The sequence below is a fragment of the Nomascus leucogenys genome, chromosome 16 (assembly GCF_006542625.1).
Source record: "Nomascus leucogenys isolate Asia chromosome 16, Asia_NLE_v1, whole genome shotgun sequence".
Classification (NCBI taxonomy): Eukaryota; Metazoa; Chordata; class Mammalia; order Primates; family Hylobatidae; genus Nomascus; species Nomascus leucogenys.
This window is the reverse complement of record NC_044396.1, coordinates 77,153,998-77,175,414: the sequence shown is the minus strand read 5'-3', so window position 1 is coordinate 77,175,414 and position 21,417 is coordinate 77,153,998. Positions and strand designations below refer to the sequence as shown.

General features: G+C 41.6%; 2 protein-coding genes across 8 annotated transcripts in view; one reads left to right on the top strand and one right to left on the bottom strand.

The window, feature by feature from the left end:
* Positions 1-11,898, bottom strand: part of NSMCE2 (NSE2 (MMS21) homolog, SMC5-SMC6 complex SUMO ligase) — a 288,122-nt gene extending 276,224 nt beyond the window's left edge. The window contains exons 1-3 of one of the 3 annotated variants that reach the window (XM_003256196.2): positions 11,763-11,898; positions 1,608-1,703; positions 1,267-1,437 (exon numbers count right to left, since the gene is read on the bottom strand). In XM_003256196.2, the coding sequence (XP_003256244.1) occupies positions 1,267-1,423 (157 nt within the window). In that variant the 5' untranslated portion in view covers positions 1,424-1,437; positions 1,608-1,703; positions 11,763-11,898. Of the gene's footprint in view, positions 1-1,266; positions 1,438-1,607; positions 1,741-11,762 lie in introns of all 3 variants that reach the window. The other 2 variants (XM_030795270.1, XM_030795272.1) reach the window with 2 other exon arrangements.
* The window catches only part of WASHC5 (WASH complex subunit 5), an 89,655-nt gene continuing 80,118 nt past the window's right edge, over positions 11,881-21,417 (top strand). For all 5 annotated transcript variants that reach the window (XR_004026218.1, XR_004026219.1, XM_030795267.1 and 2 more), the window contains exons 1-4: positions 11,881-12,107; positions 19,694-20,003; positions 20,457-20,602; positions 21,247-21,331. Coding sequence is in view for 3 of the 5 variants with exons in the window: in XM_030795267.1 (XP_030651127.1) it covers positions 19,818-20,003; positions 20,457-20,602; positions 21,247-21,331 (417 nt within the window). In the remaining 2 variants the exon portion in view is untranslated. The remainder of the gene's footprint in view (positions 12,108-19,693; positions 20,004-20,456; positions 20,603-21,246; positions 21,332-21,417) is intronic.

Below are 21,417 nucleotides of genomic sequence, written 5' to 3'. Positions count from 1 at the left end.
AGATTAGACACTGCAGTAGACAAGATGAATGAACTTAGCAATAGAAATTATTCAAATTGGAGCTAAAGAGTAAAAAGACTGGAAAAAATCTATCAAGTCCCACCGATTTATGGGACAATATCAACCCATCTAACATACATGAAATGTGAGTCACACAGAAGGAAAGGAGAGCGGAGGAATAAAAAAATATATATTTGAAGAAATAGCAGCAGAAATTTTTCCAAATTTGATTCAAAAAACTATAAGCTGACAGATCCATAAATCTCAAACAGTATCAGTCAGGACAAAAAAAATCACACCAAGGCACATCACAAATTGCTCAAAACCTATGCCATTAAAAACAAAACAAAAGGATCATGCTGCTCCTCTGACTCCATGTGTAAAATAAAATAAAAACGATTCTACTCCAAAGAAAGCAAATAACACCTTTTTTCTTTTTTTTTTTTTTTGAGACGGTGTCTTGCTCTGTTGTCCAGGCTGGAGTGCAGTGGCTCGGTCTCGACTCACTGCAACCTCCACTTCCCGGGTTCAAGTGATTCTCCTGTCTCAGCCTCCCGAGTAGCTGGGATTACAGGCACCTGCCACCACACCCAGCTAATTTTTTGTATTTTTAGTAGAGAGGGGGTTTCACCATGTTGGTTTTGTAATTTTTAGTAGAGAGGGGGTTTCACCATATTGGCCAGGCTGGTCTCAAACTCCTGACCTTGTGATCTGCCCGCCTCGGCCTCCCAAAGTGCTAGGATTACAGGCATGAGCCACTGCACCCGGCCTGCAAATCACATCTTTCTAGATCTTCTTGATTGAACAAATGTAGGTAAAATTCATTAAAGTTGAACTTTTCTCATTTTTGTTGAGGCCTTCCTTTGCTGGTATCCCTAGCATAAGCTTAGTCTATCTACTGGGTAATCAAATATGACCAAAGTATAAACTAATGGAAAATAACAATATCATAATAAATTTATATACCTTACACTTCACAAATGTCAAATACTTTGGATTGTATGCTCCTTGGGGTCAGGATCTTCAAATCTTTGCCCATACATTTCTAGCGCAGTTTCTCATGGAACTTAACTGTCTGAACACACATGAATGAGTCAATCTTATTTCACCTTTGGTACCCTGCTGCGGTGTGTAGAACAAGATGAGAAAACAGATGCCTAGGGGGTTAAATCATTCCCCCAAGGATACTCAAAAGGCACCCCCAGATAAATACCACCACACAGTGTTACCTCAAAGTAGACACAAAAGAGGTTTAATTTTACTTACTCCGACTTTCCACAAGATCCAAAGCAACACTAGAAGCTGTGTCCATACCAGAGTTGATACAGGCTTGGAAGCTTTTCAAGGAGGAGAGAGCAGACTCTACACCACTGAAGGAGATGAAACCAGTTGAACCTGAATTTGAACTGGAACGTCCTGGCATCTTGAAATTAGTACCTAAGTTTTCAAACACAATAAAACAAGATTCATAAGTCAGAATAATAAGTGCACAGGAAAATATTAATAAAACTGCTGTAAACATTCAAACAAATGTATCCAATATCTCGTAAGTGCCACACTATTCTGTATATCCTATAGAGAAGACACCAAATCACTGTGCCACTCACCTGGGCCACCAAACACAGCTGGACTCAATATACGGGGAAGGTAAGTGTCCTCAGTTTTCGGAGGGAGATTTTCCTCTTCCAAAAGAGTGCTTGATTCTGTGACGAAGTCAACAACAGCACAGTTCTTAAAAGCCTACAAGATAAATGGGTTAGAAAAAGTAGACCACTCATATGATGTAATTTTCCAAAGAGAAAAAAATACTAATAAAATAGTTTATTAGTAAACTATTTTGAAAACCTGTAATCGTTAAACTATCCAACATATATGCATACTGAATTCTGGAAACTGTAAAAAAAAGAGAGAAAATATATATTCCTGCCAGTTCCTCTGGCTTCTAACAGATTAGTAGACTTGGTGAGATCCCAGAGTCAGTGAAAGCAGAATTTCCCTATAAACTTGTCTTCTGGCAGCACATCCACTATAACAGTTTCAGTTATTACCTTCGTATTTAACACTTCCTAATCTATATCTTCAACCACAATTTGTTTCAGCTTAGTAAAGCAATGTAAAGCTGCCTACAAAAGGACATCTCTGCTTAATTCAGAAGCCATTTGAAATTCAATCCACTGAAACCAACTAGAAAAGCGGGGAGAATTCACAGTTTTAAAGGGATGGGAGGGCTATTAACAAGGCTGTATGGCAGCAGAAAAAGGGGTATTTTCATGGTATCAGATAGACATAACATGAAGACTTCTAAACATCTCTGAACCTCAGCTTTACCATCTTTAAAATGGAAAGGAATAATCATGGTATGGTACAGCATACAGTACACAATTAATTAGCATTAGAGACTTCCCTTCTGCCCTTCCTAAGTGGGGAACTGTGTAGTATCTCTGGCATTTCCAACCACATCATTGCTACCACCTTCATTTCACAGCTGAACTACTATTGTAGTTTCTCCATTATTAGTCCTTTTTAATTAGGTTCATTCATTCATTCACTACAAGTATTGAGTACCTACCATGTCAATCATGAGACCCATTCAAAAATCCACAGGATATAAAAAGAGAAGGGTATAGAGACACATAAGATGCACAGAGATGCATAAGATTTCTAATTTGAAGTGTTTGTTTACCGCAAACATCCACAGCACAACTCATTGTCAATTCAAATATTTAGTATCTCCTTAAGTGCCAGGCACTTCCTTTAGCATGAGAATACCACAGTTTTCAAGATGAGCACTCTTAAGACTCTCCTTTTAAAGCATTATTTTGTTATTCTAATTTGATGAAAACCTATCATGAGCCAGGCACTATCCTAGGCACTAGAAATATTCAGCCTTTGGCCAGGCGCAATGGCTCACACCTGTAATCCCAGCACTTTGGGAGGCTGAAGCAGGAGGGTCACCTGAGGTCAGGAGTTCGAGACCAGCATGGCCAACATGGCAAAACCCTGTCTCTACTAAAAATACAAAAATTAGCAGGGCATGGTAGCGGGCACCTGTAATCCCAGCTACTCGGGAAGCTGGGCAGGAGAATTGTTTGAACCTGGGAAGCGGAGGTTGCAGTGAGCCGAGATCATACCACTGCACTCCAGCCTGGGCGACAGAGCAAGACACGGTCTCAAAAAAATAAAAATAAAAAAAATTCAGCCTCTACTCCCAGGGGCTCACCACTGAGTAGGAGAGACAGAGATAAAACATAAACTTGATAATTAAAGCAACTTGGGAGTTACTGCAAAACTGAGGCACAGATAAGAAAATGCTCAACTTTGCCTGACCGGATCAAAGAAGGGAACATAGAACTAAGTTTAAAAGATAAAAGACGAAGTTTAACAGATGGAAGGGTAATGGAGAAGGGCATTCAGGCAAAGGAAAAGGCAGGTAGGAATGAAGAGCACAATCATTGCAGAGCACATAACTCAAGACAATACTTGACTTTTCCTGATTCTTTATGCTCTTTTATGACTCCTCTCACTACAAACTTCCAACACTTCCAACTCTATCCTCACTCTCACTGAAAGATCTCGTTTCCTAATTTCCTGAGCAAACAGAAGCAGTCAGAAGAGAGATTTTGCAAGCTCCCACCGCTTACCTCTCCACCTATCAGCATCAGTTCTCATACACTCTGCTTTCCCTCCTGTTAAAATGAATAAACTGTTGCTCCTAGACAAGGCCACCTCCACTCCAATTATCCACTAGATCCTATCCCTCCCCCCCTACCCTAGGACATTCTCCCAGCAATTCTCCCTGCTTTCCTGCATCATTAAATTTTCCCTCTCTACTGAATCATTCCCTTCAGCAAACAAATACACCGTTACTTCTCCTATCTCAAAAACATCCTCCGACTTTCCTCCCACTTACCCCTCTGGTTACCAGCCCCATTTCTCTACTCAGCCTTAGAGCAAAACTCGTTGTAGATTTGTCTACATTTGTCTCCAAATCCTCTCCTTCCATTCCCTTTGGAACCCACCCCCACTAGGTTTCCATCTCTATCACTCCATTGCAACTGCTCTTGTCAAGGTCACTTGACAAGACTTAATGTTAAATTTGTTATCAATGCTCAGCCCTATCTCCTTCGACATATCAGCCAGCAGTATGCAACACAGTTAATCACTCCCTTCCTGATGCACTTTCTGCACCTGCCTACCTTGTTCTTGTTCTCATTCTCCTTTCTGTTTCCTCTCCATCTCCTTGAGCTCCATATGTTGTAGGGTCCCAGGTTCAGAATCCAAGCTTCTTTTTCTTCTCCTTCTATACCCAAATCAAATACAGCCCTGTGTCAGGGCTATGCCTTCTTGCTTCCCTCTGCCACGATACTTGTCCCCTAGATATCTACTAGGTCAATTCCCTTACTTCCCTAAGGTCTCCTTTTGAGTATCATCTCATCAGTAAGGCCTTTCCTGGCCATCTGATATACAACGGCAAGCCCTCCCAATCTCCACCCCCAGGCATTCCCACCCTTCTGCTTCTTTTTTATCTTTCCTCAAGGCAGGTACTGCCAAAAAACATTCTTGTATTTATTAGGTTTATAGTGTCTAGTCCCCAATTACACTGTAAGTTCCTTAAACTTACAGACTTTTTGACTTTTTCTGTTTTGTTCACTGCTGTATTCCAAGCACCTAAAACAATGCATGGCACATAGTGGCCATTCAACAAAGGCTTGCTGAAAGAAGGAATGAATGTAATACTGTCTAGGTATCTCCAGCACCTAAAACAGCACATGTCTCCAAAACTGTAGTATAGGTGGTATGCCCAGGGCTCAGTGCTCTGATCTCTCTTTTCCATCCTCTCCCATCCACCTAGTGTTCCCAACTAGACCCATTCCATCTAAATACCATTGGCAAGATCACTCCAGAACTTAAAATGTCCAACATGGAAGGCCCACGTTCCTTCTCTCCCGCCCTACCCCTCTCCCAAACCTACTCCTTTTACAACCTGCCCCATCTTACTAAATAGCAACTCCATCCTTCCATTTGTTGAACCAAAACTCTTGGTTCATACTTGATCCTTCTCCTCCTCCCCTCATATCCTATACCAAACTCAAAATCAATTTTGCCAGCTCTGTAGTCAAAGTATCTCCAGAATCCAACCACCCTCACCAATTCTACTGATAACACCATGATTCAAACCATCACCTCTTGCCTGAATTACTCCAGCAGTCTCCTATCTGGTCTCCCTGCTCTCAATCTTGCCTCTTCCACCCAATTCTCAACACAGCAGCCAGAGTAAACCTTTGAAAAATGTACGTAAGATCATGTGACTCCTCTGCTCAAAAACTCCTAAGGACTTCCTGACTCACCAGGTGTAATGGCCAAAGAGCTTCATAATAACTGACAATAGTGGTTCCCCAGATGGTTCCTGACCAAGTGTCACCAGCATCACCTATGAACTTGTTAGAAATGCAAATTCTCAGGCCCCAACAATCTATGTTTTAACAAGTCCTCTATGTAATTCTAACTCTGATGTATCTAGGAGACATGCAGTGTCAGTGTATCGAATCATCTGATGGGCCCATTAAAACACTGATTGCTGGACCTCACCCTCAGAATTTCTAATTCAGTATGTCTGGGAAGGGACCTAAGAATCTGCATTTCTAACAAATTTCCAGGTAATGTAGATTTTGCTGATCCAAGAATCACACTTTGAAGACCACTGTTCTACATTATCTGGCCTTTGCTAGTCCTTTAATAAGCCAGGCATGCTTCACCTGAAGGTCTTTGAGCTTGCTAATAAGACAGAGATGCCAGTAATAAAGACAGAAAAAAGCAGGAAGGGTTGGTCTTAACTCCCTCCTGCCTATATAATAAAATTCAACGTAATTAGCACAGTATCCAAAGCTTTCTACAATATAATGCAAACACGCTTTTCAAATCAGAGATTCTACTTTTCACCAAGACTTAAATCATACATTTCACATAACCTTAACTACTTGATATTCCAGAATAAACATAACTCCTTTCTGCCACAACCCCTCGAAACAGGCTTGGCAGAGAACAAGTTCCATATTAAAAGAATGAACCAAGTACTATGAAGTTGAAAAAAGAAGGCAATTACACAAACCCACCACGCTATGATGTTCAAGAAAGGAAAGGATTATAGGCACAACAGGGGAGACATAGGCTTCACGGAAATGAAGGCACTTAAGCTGGACCATAAAAGGTATTCAGGATTTGGAAAGGTCTAAATTATCAGGGAGAGCTGTTCGGATGACAGATGCAGTGAGATGAAAAAAGATCATAAGGTAGTAAACTATGAGATGAGTTCCCTTTGCCTGGCACACAGGTGCAAAGGAATGGGAAGATAACTGGATTTCCTTCTTCGGGAATATAGTGTAGAGGGCCTTAAGTACAGGAAAAAGAATCACTCCAGTTGGGTCTAGGGGTCATCATGGAAATTTGAGCTCTATGTATTTTCAAAACTTTACCTTAAAAATCAAGACCTGAAACAAATATGGCAAAATGTTAAAGATGTTAAAATCTGGGTGATGAAACAAGGGCTCTTGTTGTGTTCTTTTCTGGGATTTTACAGTTTCACACCAAAAAAGAAAAAATACAAATAGGAATAAAAGCCAATGATGATCTTCAAACATTTGCATAGAAAGAGACTGCCTGTTTACAATCTCACTGTATTATACCAAACAAGTTGAGACATTTTACACAATATAAATACAAACATATACAAAAAGATGGAAAAATATAAATTCAGAAACACCAGGATCAAAAAACAGAAATTTAAGGGCAAACCAAGCATATGAGAAAGTTATAATGGAGTCATGCACACTTTAGGATTCTACACAGGGGGCCAGGTGTGGTGGCTCCCACCTGTAATCCCAGCACTTTAGGAGGCCGAGGCAGTCGATCACTCGAGGTCAGGAGTTCAAGACCAGCCCAGCAAACATGCTGAAGCCCCATGCCTACTGAAAATACAAAAATTAGCTGGGCATGGTGGTGCACACCTGCAGTCCCAGCTACTCGGGAGGCTGAGGCAGGAGAATCGCTTGAATCCTGGAGGCAGCAGTTGCAGTGAGCTCAGATCACAAAGTGAGACTCCGTATGAAAAAAAAAGGATTCCACACAGTACTAGTAATACACATTTGGTAGTGAGCTTCCTAACAATCAAAACAAAAAGTGACATTTACTTTCTCCATTAAAAAAAAAAAAAACACTAGAAACTAAAGAAAAAAATAAAGCTTTCCATGGCAATAAAGGCAAGTATGGATCATCATATATGAGATAATGAGTTACACTGAAAAAAATAATCCTCGAAAATATCCTTATAGTAAATGCAATAGCAAACTTCTAGGACTGTTTCTTGAGACTATTTCTCAGGGCAGGTAAGGACAAAACACTTGTGACAAATACGGGACAGGTGCCCACCAAAACCATTTCCTCTTCAACCCAGTTATATGCCTATATATGCTCCACATTTTGCAGCCTTCCTTGAAGTTAGTTGTGGCCTATGACTGCACCCAAGGCAATGAAATGTGAGCCATTTCCAGGCCTAATCTGCAAAAACCCTGATGCAGGCAAGCATAGTGACCTTAGTAAAGCTACACACCGATGATAGAGAATTACTAGGTGGAAGGAGCTCAAGGCCCTACATCACTGCTTGGAGTAAAACTTCTCACCTATCAGGCTCCATGCATGAAAGAAACTTCAACTGGACAAAGCCATTTAGACTTGTGGGGTTTACCTGTTACAGTACTAATTATTAATCAAAAAACACAAACCTGCAAGGACCAAATGATATAATTCAAGTATTCAGTTTTCTTTCTTTCGTTCTTTCTTTCTTTTTTTTTAGATGGAGTTTTGCTCTTGTCCCTCAGGCTGGAGTGCAATGGCACTACCTTGGCTCACTGCAACCTCCGCCTCCCAGGTTCAAGCAATTCTCTTGCCTCAGCCTCTCCAATAGCTGGGATTACAGGCACCCGCCAACACGTCAGGCTAATTTTTGTATTTTTAGTAGAGATGGGGTTTCACTATGTTTGCCAGGCTGGTCTCAAACTCCTGACCTCAAGTGATCCACCCGCCTCGGCCTCCCAAAGTGCTAGGATTACAGGTGTGAGCCACTGCGCCTGGCCTCAGTTTTCTTTTCTTTTTTTTTTTGAGACAGGGTCTTGCTCTGTCACCCAGGCTGGAGTGCAGTGACATTATCATGCTCGCCACAGCCTCAACCTCCCAGGCTCATGTGATTCTCCCACATTAGCCTCCCAAGTAGCTGGGACCACAGGCATGTGCCACCACACTTGGCCAATTTTTTTTTTAATTTTTTGTAGAGACGACCATCTCCCTATGTTGCCCAGGCTGGTCTCAAACTCCTGAGCTCAAGCCATCCTCCCACCTCGACCTCCCAAAGTGCTGGGATTATAGGCATGAGATACCATGATCGGCAGAAGTATTCTGTTTTCTAGTCAGTCTTGATTGTAGTGTAAGTCTAAATTGTCTAGAGCAGCATTGTCCAATAGAACTTTCTGTGATGAAAACGTTCTATAATCTGCACTGTCCAATATGATAGGCACTAGGCACATGTGTACTGATTATCTAAAATCTGGCTGTAAAGGTGGCTCACGCCTATAATCCCAGCACTTTGGGAAGCCAATGTGGGAGGTTGGCTTGAGCCCAGGAGTTTGAGACCAGCCGGGGCAATAAAGTGAGACTGTCTTTACTGAAAATAAAAAATTAGCTGGATGTGGTGGTGCGGGCCTATAGTCCCAGCTCCTCAGGAGGAGATGTGGTAAGATCGCTTAAGCCAGGAGGTTGAGGCTGCAGTAAGCCATGATGACGCCACTGCACTCCAGCCTAGGCAACAGAGCGAGACCCCGTCTCAAAAAAAAAAAAGAAAAGAAAAGAAAAGGAAGAGACACCAGGGATTGCTCTCTCTCTCTCTCCCTACCACGTGAAGACACAGAAAGAAGGCAGCCATCTAAAAACCAAGAAGGAAGTCCTCACCAGAATCCAACCATGCTGGCAACCTCACCTTGAACTTCTGGCTCCAGAACTGTGAGAAATAAATTTCTGTTGTTTAAGCCACCCAGTCTATGGTATTTTGTTATGGTAGCTTGAACAAAGACACAATATCTATGAAGATTAATGCAATCCAGTATAAATGGAAAGTATCTACCAAACAGTAGCTGTCACTATTTGTTTGAATGCAAAACTCACATTACTTTAGTGAAACTTCACTCTTGCAGAAGACCAGGAAAACACGATCATGCTCTTCTGTAATTCTGGAGTAAGGAAAAGATTAAGACTGAGATTGAATTGAAAACCAAAGACAATGGATGGTGCAGAAAGATGGAACAGACATACTTTTCTCAATTTCTCCCAATAAATACAGCTAAGTACAAGTCAAAGACAACTCCTTTCTCTGACTCTAACAGCACCTTCTTTGATATAATTATAATTATAGTCACTCTACTTTGTTAGTGACTATCTTGCAAGATGTTTGCAGTGCTTCACAAACAGCGAGTGCTCTGAAAATAGTCAATAAATAAATAAACTGTCTGCTTCAGTCAGATGCACAGCTCTCCTGTTTCCTTCTCCCCTTCATACCCAATATTCTTAATCTCAGCTCCAGACTTTGTTCAGGCTGGGTGTGGTGACTCATGCCTATAATCCCAGCACTTTGAAAGGACAAGGCAGGAAGACTGCTTGAGGCCAGGAGTTTAAGACCAGCCTGGGCAACACAGCGAGACCTCATCTCTACAAAAAAAAAAAAAAGTTTAAACTTACACAGACATAGTGGCTTGCACCTATTGTCCTAGCCCCTCAGGAGGCTGACGTGGGAGGACTCCTTGGGTCCAGGAGTCCAAGGCTGCAGTGAGCTATGATCATGCTACTGCACTCTAGCCTGGGCGATAAGAGTGAGATGCTGTCTCCAAAAAGGAAAAAGAGGACTTTTGTTCATCCTGCTCCCACCATGAGAAAACCTTCTCTTCAGTTTTCTTTTTTATTTATTTTTTGTTTTTGAGACAGAGTTTCGCTCTGTCGCCCAAGCTGGAGTGCAGTGGCATGATCTTGGCTCACCTCAACCTCTGCTTCCTGGGTTCAAGGGATTCTCCTGCCTCAGCCTCCTGAGTAGCTGGGATTACAGGTGTGCGCCAGGACACACCAGTTATTTTATTTATTTATTTATTTATTCATTGTATTTTTAGTAGAGACGGAGTTTCGCTATGTTGACCAGGCTGGTCTCAAACACCCAACCTCAAGTGATCCGCCTGCCTTGGCTTCTCAAAGTGCTAGGATTACAGGCATAAGCCACTGTGTCAGGCCCTCTCTTCAGTTTTCTATCTGCCCATATCTTACCCATATGCTAAAGTCTGAATGTTTGTGTCACCCAAAATGTATATGTTGAAATCCTAACTTCCAAGGTGATGGTATTAGGAGGTGGGGCCTCTTGGGAGGTGATGAGGCCCACTTTCATGAATAAGATTAGTGCCCTTTTAAAAGATGCTCCAGACAACTGCTTTGCCATTCCACCATGTGAGGACACAGCAAGAAGCCACCTATGAACCAGGAAACAGGACCCAGAACTGTGAGAAATAAATTTCTGTTGTTCATAAGCTACCTAGTTTATGGCATTTCTGTTATAGAAGCCCACATTGACTAAGACACCATCTTTCATGTCTTGGTTTAAGTGGTTCTCAACCAAGAAAGAGTTTACCCCTCTCCCAAGGGACATTTAGCAGTATCTGTAGATGCTGTGATTGGCATCTAGTGGGCAGAGGCCAGGGATGCTCTTAAGCATCCTACAAAACACAGGACAGACCTCATCCTGACCCCACAGCAAAAAATTATCTGGCCTAAAATGTCAATAGTGCATCAGTTGAGAATAACTGGTTTAAATCAGTCTCTCTTGGATCCCTCCCCAATAACACTGATCTTTTCTTCCCGGTACCTATGATCTCCAAGAAAGTTTAGAACAAGTTGTGCATTTCCTGAGTTTTTTCTCTGCATGTTATTTATAGACAATATGTTGACTTCCTTTAAATCCATGGGAGCCTTGTGCAAGTCAGCCAGAGCTGCCTCTCCTTTTTCAACATGCAAGGATAATCCCTTCTCTCTGAATCCTTCCCATACAATTGCTTTTCCCTCCCTCATGCTACCATTATCCCTATCACATGCACATGTAGACAACACACTCCTATTATGAAACTCATCACAACTATTTGCTCGCATGTTTGCAACTTCTTTAAACTGACAGCTCCTTAAACTAGAACCCTGACATATTCTACTGCATATAAAGCAATTCCTCACACAAAATAGGGGACCAATAAAGATTTGGCCAGTTACAAAAATAACAACAGACATCATCATTTCTCGGTCACCTACAGAATGCCATAAACTGGTATCCCGGCACTTCATTCTCCTTATCGCTAATTCTCACTGCAATCTACGTAAGTGAAGAGGAAACTGAGGTCCAGAGGGTTTATTCAAACGACCTTCCCGTGGCCTTACTTTTAAAGTCAGTTCAAACAAGATCTATTTGGATCAAAAATTCGTGATCTTGCCCTTACACACTTGAGGCTAAAGGATGGAGAGATGCCGTCTCGGACAGGAGGGTAAACTGTCCCAGACTCACTACTGTGGCGTGAAAAGTTCCACAACCATAATCCAGGTCGACGGACCCCCGGCTCGGGGTCCCCGTGGAGTGTCCCTGAGGGTGGCGAAACTCCCGCCACCCTCCCCATTGCCGTCCCCTGCTTCTTCCCTACCTGGTTGTCCGAGCTGTCTCCGTCTGATGGCACCCCAACTTCCCCTACGTGGATCCACCTCCTTTCCTCAGCCCCCTTCGCCTGCCGCTGAAAAGTGAGCGCGGGCTCTTGCGTCATCAGCTCTCGCCGGCGAATGGTCACATGATGCCCCTCCCTGCTCCCCGCCGCTTCGGTCATGTGACCGCCTGAGGAGTCAGGGGCGGAAGTCGGGGTCTGACCCACTCCAGGTCCGGGACCGCGGATAGAAGAGGACCGCCGCCGTGAGGGAGGGGTGGAAACTGGGTGCCGACTCCGCGCGCGACCTCTGGCCCTGCGCGTGCGCCGCTGGCGCGGCCCGGCTGACAGGTGAGTGGGGATGGGGTGAGCGCCCCCCATTTTTGCATGGCCCCCTTCCCCTCCCCGCTGGGCCGCGCTGGCCACGGGGAGGTCTGCAGCTTCGCGTGCAGCCTGGATGCGGGACTCGGGATGGAGGGCTTAGGGGCTTTCTGGGGCGGGAGCTGTAATCCAGCTCTTCGTCTCCGCTTAGGGGGAAATCATTTTGCACACCCCTTCCTCGCTTTAGGAAGCACCGTTCAGCTGCTTGGTCCGAATCTCATCTTCCAAGTTTCCGGGAACACTGCTGTATGTATGTCGTCGTTATTTCTCCCTTTGCTTTTGAGAAAACTGAAAGGCTAGTAGTGAGGACTTTTACAGGCTGACAGACCTTGATTTGCATTCTAGTTATGCCATGGGCTGTGAGTTTGGGCAAGTCATTGCTGCTCGCTGCGCCTTAATGCCTTCACCTGTGACATACTAATGTCAAAATCCTTTGCATTTTGGGAAAAAAAAAAAAAAGTTCCCAGGGCCCTGATTCCTGGGATCGGAATCAGGATTACGATCGGACAGGAAAAAGAAAAAAAGTCACAGAGCCGTAAAACTGGGTCTCCTGATTGCAAGCGCATGGAGCGCCCTCAAACATAGGTGAGGGGTAGTGAGGGAGAAGTTTTACTGTCTTTGTGCACAACAAGGGACACCTCTAATTGTCCTTCACCTGCCTTTCCCAGGATTTCAGGTTCAGCCTCATTTCAGAACTTTTCTGGAAAATAAATGCAGCTTGCATTTGTCTTGATCAGCAACCATTATATTTTGTTTGTGATAATGGATTTGTGGAGACCAGTGCTTCCTTTCTGGAACTGAGGTTTTGCGAAAGGCTAGAAATAGACCTGCCTTCTTTTGTCCTCTGAAGAGGGTAAACTGTTTGTCCACGACAATTCGATTTCCTTAAGAAATATTATTCTGTACTCTGGGTAATTGGTGTAATGATGCCATGTCTCATTCTTGAAAGCATGTCTTTTGATTAGGATTACTTCCCAAACTGAAAATCACAGTTCCACGCCAAACTGTTAAAAATGAAGTTACCGGCACTTGTAAAAGAAAATAAGAAAATATAGTGGGATCTCTGGATTTCATGCCAATAATAATATAGCCTGTATTGAGAAAACTGATCTTCAAGTTTTCTTAATCCCTAGCACCAAGAGAACCTCTGAAAGGATAATTTAACATAGCTTCTTCTACAGCGCTTATCTGGACCTAGTTCTAAAGCGGTTTTTTAAGATTTAACTGAGTCTTAACACTTTGTAAAGCCATCCACCTACCTCTTAGCTGGAACTTGATTAGGCATTTTTAATGATGGTTCTTAGATTCTGTTCTTCAGGACCAGTCCTTCAGCCAACGAGGGGGCTGTTTACCAAATACTCTAGCCAAATTATATTTGTACAAATTATGGAAATTCCATTTGTTACATGGAAAATATAACTAGTCCAGGTTAGGAGGTCTAGTACATAAAATGTAACTAAGTGATTTCCTTCTTTCAGTTAATCTTGTTTTAACTTCTTCCGTCTTCAAAAACTTAGCAGGAGATGCTTGCATTATTAGAAACAGAAAACACAAGTGCGCTTCATGGGGCAAAACAGATTACAAGCAGCGAGTTCCTTTCAGTAAAAGTATATTAAATATAACTCATATTTTGCTTTTGCATTAAAAATTTAATATAAAGTTTGTATATAGAATTTTAGAAAGGCGATTTACCTAGGTAATAAAGACCCATAATATTTGTTTTACTATTGCCGAACATATTTGTTTATTATTATCCTTCTCATGTTCTTTTAAAGTTGTCTACAGTGTAATTCTTGAGTAAGGGCCTAAGGATTAAAACAAGAGATTGACACACGAAAGTCTTGATCTCTGTCGTTATCCCAGACTGAAGCTTCCCCGAATGTGTGCATGCAGGTGCTAAGTCTGTCTGTCCTTCCGTATGTTGGGAGAGAGTAGAGTAAAGGGCAAGTAATGTTACTTTGTTTTAAGATGTTTTTCCCAGGGCCACATTGTTGCCCTGTCATGGTATCCAAAATCGGGTAGCCATTGGACCTGTTAATCATAGCTTGTCCTCCTCTTCATGAGTCTAGAGCAAGCTTGTCTAGCCTGAAGCCTGCAGTCCACATGTGGCCCAGAATGGCTTTGAATGTAGCCCAATACAAATTTGTAAACTTGCTTAAAACATTATGAGATTTTTTTTGCGATTTTTTTTTTAAGGTTATCAGCTATTTTTGGTGTTAGTGTATTTTATGTGTGGCTCAAGACAATTCTTCTTCCAATATTGCCCAGGGAAGCCAAAAGATTGGACACTCCTGATGTAAAGTTTCATCCTACTTAGACCTTCTGGGTTAGTTTGGTGGTCTTCAGAGGGCTTTAGTAGGTGACTGTTTTGCCCACTGTCCATTATTTCCCCTTTCCCTCTCTGCTTTCCCAAGCCAGACCATATCCATACAGAAAATGAAATGAAATTAAGCCTGTTAGAGATCAGTGTGATTTAACAAGCAAGTATCACAGAGGAAACTAAAAGAACTTGTTAATAATGTATGCCTTAATGTGTATTAGAGGATACCTTCATGAGAGTTCTAGACAGCTGTAGTGGCTTCTTGGCTCTCAGATCCAATCCAGTCTACTTCTGTTTCTGCCCCTAGCTGACTCGGCTCCAGCCACTTTAGCCACCTTGCTAGCCATCTAGCACATTCCTGCCCTGGGGCCTTTGCACTTACTTGTAACCTTTGCTTGGGATGCCATTATTAGGATCATTATCTATTGCTGCATAATAAACTATGCCAAAACCCGGTGGCTTAAGACATTAAGCTTTATAGTATCTATGGTCAGGAGGATACAGCATAGCTGGCTGCCTTTGGCTCTGGGGCTTTTAGAACATTGCAGTCAGGCTGGGAACAAGGGGCTATGGTCTTATCTGAAGGCTGGACTGGGATTATAAGGGATCTGCTTTCAAGTTCACTCGTGGTTTTTGGCAAGCCTCAGTTCCTTGTCATGTGGGCTTCTCCCCAGGGCTCTCTCACACCATGATACATTGCTTCCCCTGGACTAGCAAGCTAGAGAGGGTGACCAAGCCAGAAGTTAGTCTTTTCAAAATCTAATCTCAGAAGTGGTATGTTTCATTTCTATCCTATTTCCTTTTTTTTTTTTTTTGAGATGAAGTCTCACTCTGTCACCCAGGCTGGAGTGCAGTGGCGTGATCTCAGTTCACTGCAACCTCTGCCTCCTGGATTTAAGCAATTCTCCTGCCTCAGCCTTCCAAGTAGCTGGGATTACAGGTGTTTGCCACCATGCCTGGCTAATTTTTGTATTTTTAGTAGAGCCAGGGTTTCACCATGTTGGCCAGGCTGGTCTCAAACTCCTAACCTCAGGTGATCCGCCCGCCTCAGCCTCTCAAAGTGCTGGAATTACAGGAGTGAGCCACCACACTTGGCCCTATTCTCCTCTTTAGGAGAGAATCAGTAAGTCAGCTTATACTCAAGGGAAGGAACCTACATAGAACATGAATACCAGGAGGCAGAGATCATTAGGGACCACTTGAGAAGCTGCTGACCATACCCAGATATCCATACTGCTTGCTCTCTCATTTCCTTCTAACTTCTGCCCTAGGTGCTCTATGGAGACTAGCATATGCCCCATCCTTTATTATGCTTTTTCTTCACGGCATTTATCACAGCCTGATATATAAAGCTCACTTTCACAAATTTCAAGATACATTTGTAATCAAAACTTTTTCTTCTCCTTTTTATGAAATGTTTTTCCGTATTTTGTAATCACTCTAGCATTTTTCAGATATGAACTATTCTTAATAGCAAGAATCTATACTTGACATGTGAGAAAACCTTTTTTTTTTTTTTTTTTTTTTTTTTTGAGACGGTCTCATTCTCACCCAGGCAAGAGTGCAGTGGCGCGATCATGGCTCACTGCAGCCTCAACCTCCAGGGCTCAAGCAATCCTCCCACCTCAGCCTCCCTTGTCACTGGGACTACAGGCTCACACCACCATACCTGACTGATATTCTTTTGATTTTTAGTAGAGACAAGGTCTCGCTATTGTTGCCCAGACCGGTCTTGGATTCTTGAGCTCAAGCATTCCTCCTACCTTGACCTTCTAAAGTGCTAGGATTACAGGTATGAGCCACCGTTGCCAGGCCTAAAAACATTTCTAAAGATTGTTCCCTCACCTACTTGTTCCCTCACTGACTTCTGGTGGTTTTTAGGACATAGCTCTCTTTTTCCAAAGATAAGACAAATGGCACAATTCCTGTAAGGAAATTGTAATAATCAGCAGAAGCAGAGAGCTGAAAAGATGGGGATTGGAGGAAAATGCAGTAGTACAATACAGAAATAGCTACATGGACATTATTATACAAAAGCAATGACTATATTGCACAGCATTATAGAAAATGAAATATCACAATAACAGCATCAGCATGCTGTTTAAATTGACAACTTGTACTGTTAGTCCTCAAAACTGAATCTCAGCACTATGGCAAACTACCCCAAGACTTATTTGCCAAAAACAATACAATATTTTTAAAATCTATCATGATCCTGTCGGTTAGGAATCAAGAAAAGGCACAGAGGGCTTGGCTGGCTGCAGAAGCCAAATAGCCTCTTCTCTTATGTATCTAGCACTTCAGCTAGGAAGACTTAAAGAGCTGGGGGCTGAGTGGACCAGGTCAACCCAAGTCACACGTCAGCTCTTCAGTTTCTGCTGTCTGCTGGCTTTCTTCATTCTCTTCTGTGTCAGGACTTTTCCCTCTCAGCGTGGTCTTTCCTCTTTGTAACTCCTGTGATCCCTCTAGCAAGATACCCAGACATCTTACATGGCAGCTTCGGACACCCAAAGAGAGCAAAAGGAGATACTGCCAGACCTTTTCAAGGCTTAGGCCTAGAATTGGTAGACAGTTACTTCTACAGTATTCTTTGGGTTGAAGGAAGGAAGACACAAGCTGTTATGAGCTGAGTTGGGTCCCCCCAAAATTTATATGTTGAATTCCTAACACTCAGTACCTCAGAATGTGACTATATTTGGAGACAGGATTTTTAAGGAGGTGATTAAGTTAAAATGAAGCCACTAGGATGGGCCCTAATCCAATATGACTGGTATCTTTGTACGAAGAGGAAATCTGGACACAGAAATTTACAAAGGAGGGCCAGGCTTGGTAGCTCATGCCTGTAATCCCAGCACTTTGGAAGGCTGAGATGGGAGGATCGCTTGAGCCTAGGAGTTTGAGACTCCCCTGGGCAACGTAGTGAGACCCCCATCTCTATAAAAAGAAATGAGCAATGGGGTGGCCATGTGAAGACACAGGAAGAAAATAGCCGGCTACAAGCCAATGAGAGAAGCCTGAGAAGAAAACAGTCCTACCAACACCTTGATCTTGAACTTCTCGCCTCCAGAATTGTGACAAAATAAATTTGGTTGTTTAAGTCACCCACTCTGTGGTGCTTTGTTATGGCAGCCCAGCAAACTAATAAAACGCAATCCAGACTCATTAAGAGGGAAAATAAGGTTCAGCCCTTCACTTAAGGTGCTGTATGGGCTGACTTCATGGCAAGGAATTGTTGGGAGCCATCTCTGGAAACCAGTTACCACATTATTATAATCAGATTGCTTTCCTAGCCCCTAGAACCAAGAAAAATGATTGTTGCAGGGGAAGGCACACAGGCCTGAACAAGAAGGGTACTCAAGTCTGTGGGCAGAGGGGGAATGTAAGAAGTAGTAGCCTAATTAGACAAATTACCTACTTCAAGAACTTTCTGAAACCTCATCAAGTCCAAGGAGTTATTTCATTTGTGTAAGTCTTTCTTGCTTCCTTCTCCAGTCGCCCTTTGCCTTCCACCATCTGCTCACCTCTGCTATCTGCACTGGCTGTAGGAGGAAGCTAGTGGGAAGGAAAGGGATGGGTCAGGAAGCAGTTTTATCAAGAGTCTCTGTTACAGAAGATGCTTAGAAGGCACAGCCTGGGTAGTGACGTGCTCAAAGACTTACGTGTACAGGAAAACATCACATGTATGTTTTGTTGGTTGGTTGGTTTTCATTCCTAGTGACATCTTTTTTTCCCTTTTCCTTTTTACTTGGCTCCTGCCTCCCCTTCTCTCCCTGTTCTCTCTTTGACAGCTTGTGAGATCCCTTTGCATGTTTTAGAAATCAACCCTGTGTGTGCCCTTTGGATTTCAAATCCATCTTCTAAGTCATTTACCATGGAAAAGTTTTTAAGTGTTACATACTAAAATAGGTCATTCTTTTTAGATGCTAGGTTTCTTTTTCTAGCCCTGAATTCCTAGATGTCACTTTACTAAAGATCACCCAGTATAAGAATACCTTTCCCAACAAAACACCTAATAAACGCTCCACACTGACAATTAAATGTATGTTACACTTCTTATTTCTTTGTTGTAAAGACACACTCAAGCACTTCATCGCTCTGATTTTTTTTCTTCAGGACTTATCTCCAGCAGTATAGCAGGCAGCTAGAGAGGACAGACATCCCCTCTTGTAACCCTAGTATTGTTATGTATGCACTCCTTATACTTGTCAATGCCAAGGAATGAGTTCAGCACAAAGGGCACAAAGATAAATATTGTTAATTTCCTGTTTGCCTGCTGCAGTTTTCTATAAGACCAGTCATTCTCTACTCTTTTAATGATCCTAGCTTCACATCAGAATCATCTGGGGAGATTCTTAAAAACAGAGATGCTTAGGACTACCTCTAACCTACTTACCAGAAACTCTAAGATGCTAGGTGATTCCCTTACGCAGCCAGGCTTGAGAACCACTGGACTAGAAGGTGAATTGTTTAAACATCTTCATACCCAGCCTGGCAAAGAGGTATTCAGCAAGGAGTGGTTGGGTAAAGATCAATCCTTGCCTTCAAGAACTTTCAGAATGAGCTGTAAGCAACAATAATATTCAGCATGCTAAGTGATCTAACCATCCTCAGAGAGTGCATTGGAATACAAGAGAAGCAAGTAATGGATTCTGCTAACAGTGCTAGACACCTAAGTGCTGAATTTTATGAGACTTTTCGACCAGTTTGATTTAGTATTTATAAATCATCTTCACAGAATTTTGTAGAACCTAGCATCTGTAATTTTAAAAGGAATCTTGGACATGTTCATACCTTAAGCTTGCAGTTCCATTTCTGGGAAATAATTGGACAAATGCCTCAAAATGATGTACAGGGATTTGTCTTTGAGCTCTCTTTATAGTGTTTGAAATTATTTGCTAATATATTGAATAGTAGGAGATAGCTTGTATAATTAGGGTACATTTGAACCACACATGCCCAGTGGTTCCTTCTCCCTAGCTCAGGGATGAGCTGTATCGTATCTTTTTCTCAAGAGAAGTGACTAACATGTTGAAGACGAGGCCAAGAGTGTTAATCTAGCAAAGTCCCTCCACATTGAAAATATGAAGAGTGACAGATAAACACCCTTTCCCCTATAACGGAACTGATTATTTCTTACAATTTTTTTAGTGAGTTTGGGAGAAAAATGTGTTTCTTATGTGTACACATGTGCTTCCTTAAACAAATTGAGATTTTCACACTTTTTTTTGGGATACAGGTTCTTTAATGGAGCAGCCAATCTCTCTGCACACCTGGTTTCATCTAATAATCTGCAGACACCAGCTCTGAGGCCAGTTAATCATCCCCAGTGTCCAGGCACAGAGTAGTCGGTCCTCCTCACAATGTTGGACTTTCTAGCCGAGAACAACCTCTGTGGCCAAGCAATCCTAAGGATTGTTTCCTGTGGTAATGCCATCATTGCTGAACTTTTGAGGCTCTCTGAGTTTATTCCTGCTGTGTTCAGGTTAAAAGACAGAGCTGATCAACAGAAATATGGAGATATCATATTTGATTTCAGCTATTTTAAGGTAATCTTCCTCTATAGCATTTTTATTGTTGTCTTTTCTACAAAAGCATGTTTTCTCTGGGAACCATGAAGCTCTGTAAGGTTAAGTAATTATGGAAAAAGCTAAAGAGAAAAGCTTTCGGACTAAACTTAATATTAGCTACTAACTTGAAAATAAGTTAAAAGTATTATGTCAAAGCCCTAACGCAATATAATTGTATTTTTAAAAGATAACTGATATTTCACATTGAAGGGCCCCATACTTAAAAGCATGCTAATCTTGGATCCAGTTCAAATTCATTTCTCTCAAAGGGATTTTATATCTAGGCTTCTATTATCTTCGTTACTTTCTGTTGCTCTGCTTTAAGTTTAGGATGTTTAAGAACATAAGAAGAAATTTTTAAAAGACTATTTAGAAATTGTCACCAACAAGTATGCTTTTACTGACATTTCACATAATGTTTTTTTTTCTTAGGGTCCGGAATTATGGGAAAGCAAACTGGATGCTAAGCCAGAGCTACAGGATTTAGATGAAGAATTTCGTGAAAACAACATAGAAATTGTGACCAGATTTTATTTAGCATTTCAGAGTGTGCATAAATATATTGTAGACTTAAACAGGTATTGATCAATTTAGTAATAGCTTATTCTGGTAGTAAATAGTGGAGAGGGAAAAGGACACACAACAACGTGTAAATCTCTCTGAGTTACTATAAAATTTCCTAATTTAGTTTATACTGTATGTAGTTGTCTTTTCCTTCCTGTGGCACTGGTCATCTTAAGAATTTTAAAGTTTTACTATAATGTCCTGCTCTTATGAGGTGTCATAATAAACTTAGTTTATATGAAGTCATATAGTTTCCAATCCTATTATTTATTATCATATTCTAGTGTATGATATGTGAAAAGTGGAAAAATAACTTATTTTTATCATTAACTTTCTATCTCTTATACAGTTCTTAAGAATTCATTACTCATTAACTTTTAAACTAGATATTCCATGTTCTTCTGCCTTTACTCCTAGATACTTGTAATTCACAAATCAGGACTAGGGAATATTTCTTTTACTTGGAACAGCCATAAATATCAAACTGTGGCCCTAAATCAGTTTATAAGACTCTATTCTTAAGAGCATGAAGGACCATGAACTAGCGGAAGGCCAGAATGCCTGGCATCCTGCCTTATCTTTTAAAAATCTTTCCTTCTTTAAAGATGTTAAAGTTTCTATTATAAATTAATAACTTGCTCTGGGGTTTTATTTCTAGATATCTAGATGATCTCAATGAAGGGGTTTATATTCAGCAAACCTTAGAAACTGTGCTTCTCAATGAAGATGGAAAACAACTTCTAGTAAGTAGTAGTGATTATTTAAAATGAAATTCGAGAATATCAAACTTCGTATCACTTTTTTTTCTTTTAAGTCACAAATATATACG